At 32.0% G+C, this 1,792-nt stretch overlaps 1 protein-coding gene across 1 annotated transcript in view; it reads left to right on the plus strand.

Annotated features, from left to right (window-relative positions):
• LOC112138850 (serine/threonine-protein kinase Tao) overlaps positions 1 to 1,792 on the plus strand; it is a gene marked incomplete in the record, with an annotated part of 13,544 nt that overhangs the window by 1,998 nt on the left and 9,754 nt on the right. The window contains 3 exon segments of the mRNA XM_024261510.2: positions 927 to 1,027; positions 1,474 to 1,557; positions 1,723 to 1,784. Coding sequence (XP_024117278.2) covers positions 927 to 1,027; positions 1,474 to 1,557; positions 1,723 to 1,784 — 247 coding nt within the window.

A 1,792-nucleotide genomic window follows, 5' to 3' on the forward strand; every position in this document is an offset into this window, starting at 1 on the left:
TGTGTTCTGCCCTTACAAAGCTATTTCTTTGTTTTCCATAAAATGAAAAAAAAAATGCTTTTATTGAGTGTTGACTGGACTCCAGATCTTTCATCGTAGCATGGTACTCAGTGTCGTTGAGCATGTTACATATGTGCACTGATGTATATCAGAAATTGTTAAATTGGACGTGTTCTGCATGTTAATCACGGAACATATTTCATGCTGAGGATGATGATTTGGTGACGGGCAATAAAAAAATATATACATATAGGAAACTTATACAAATACTTTTTTTGTTTATTTAGTTTTGTCAGCACATAGTTTATCTTCATTTCTTTCACAATCTACCAACATGTTGGGGATCTCTGTTTTGACACACCTGTTGCTTTTCTGTTGACTCACAGAAGTATTGTGATTATTCACTTACCACCAACTTAGATCTAATGGTATACACTCTAGTTGAAGCCATGTACATTATGCCTAATCTGCATTTGCTTAACTACATTTTGCTATATGAGCTTATCTTCCAAACTTGTCTTTCGAGAACTATTGGGGTAGGTGAAGACTAATATGGTTAAGTAATAGCCACAGAATATGGCCTCTGATGTCAGTAAGAAAAAATAAATATATGAAAGGTAATTTTTCAAATACAAGCAACATTTCATATGTGTGCATATTGCTGTCATCAAATTATTCATGTTCTGTAAAATGATTAGTAAATGTTTCATAAAGTGATTTACATTAACCTCCGAACTATTTCCTTAGTATTGGAATCATAAAGGGAAAAAAATGCATTTCTTTGAATTTCTTTTTAAACCATAGTTCATCTAAATAAACTAACTACAAAAAAGTTAAAACTGTTCTTTTTAAGTTAAGATGGATGTTAAAAAATCCATATGTATAAAGTTTGTACTGATTTATTTATTTATTTTTTGGTTCCAAAGGGGATAGAGACATGAGCTACATAGTTGTGGAATACTGCCATGGAGGGAGTCTTGCTGCAAAGATCAGAAAAGAATGCTTGAACCCTCCAGATGAAGCAAAGGTATGGTAGTTATCGACTTTTTATAAGTTGTCCCAAAATGTTGTCTATGAAAACTCTAATTTCATACAGGACACTTGTATAGCAGATAGAAAAAGACCCTTCTAAGAGGTTCTATTGATTTAGAACTGAGAGTTTAAAGTCCCCCTGCGATTAAAATAATATTTTTTTAGTTTTTAACATGCATGGCATTTTCCTTATGAAAGAGAACACATGCAATAAAAAAAATTTTCATTTTTGCATTTCCAAATATTTCTCCTTTTAAATTACTGTCAGTCAAACTGTCGCAAACAGGCTTATTAGGCTTATTACACCAATAAATGCCTTACTAACACCTTATATAGGACATTAATAATGCTTATTAATGTGTTAAGAAAGCTTGTTAAGGAATCTTAATATAAAGTGTTACCGATGTTTTGTGAAAATAAGTATACAAATTTGTTTTTAAGATTCTGAACTGCTTTGTTGAGATCATCATGGCTCTGAAAGCCCTTCATGAGAAAGGTTGCCTTCACAAAGATCTCACACCAGAGGTAATGCCCAATTTTTCTTTACCAATGAAATAAACAAAACAAGGCCATTATGTTGCTTACTTTACAAATGCCTTTACATGCCTGCTTTTGTACTCTTCTCTTTTAACACAAGTTATTTTAAGTGTGTTCACAAGCTAACGTTTTTATTTCTTTGGCTTTTTATAGAACATATTCTTAAACCAGTTTGAAATCACAAGAGTGGGTGGATTTGGAACAATCAGTGAAAGGTAATTTG

This window comes from Oryzias melastigma, unplaced genomic scaffold, assembly GCF_002922805.2.
Source record: "Oryzias melastigma strain HK-1 unplaced genomic scaffold, ASM292280v2 sc00444, whole genome shotgun sequence".
NCBI classification, from domain to species: domain Eukaryota; kingdom Metazoa; phylum Chordata; class Actinopteri; order Beloniformes; family Adrianichthyidae; genus Oryzias; species Oryzias melastigma.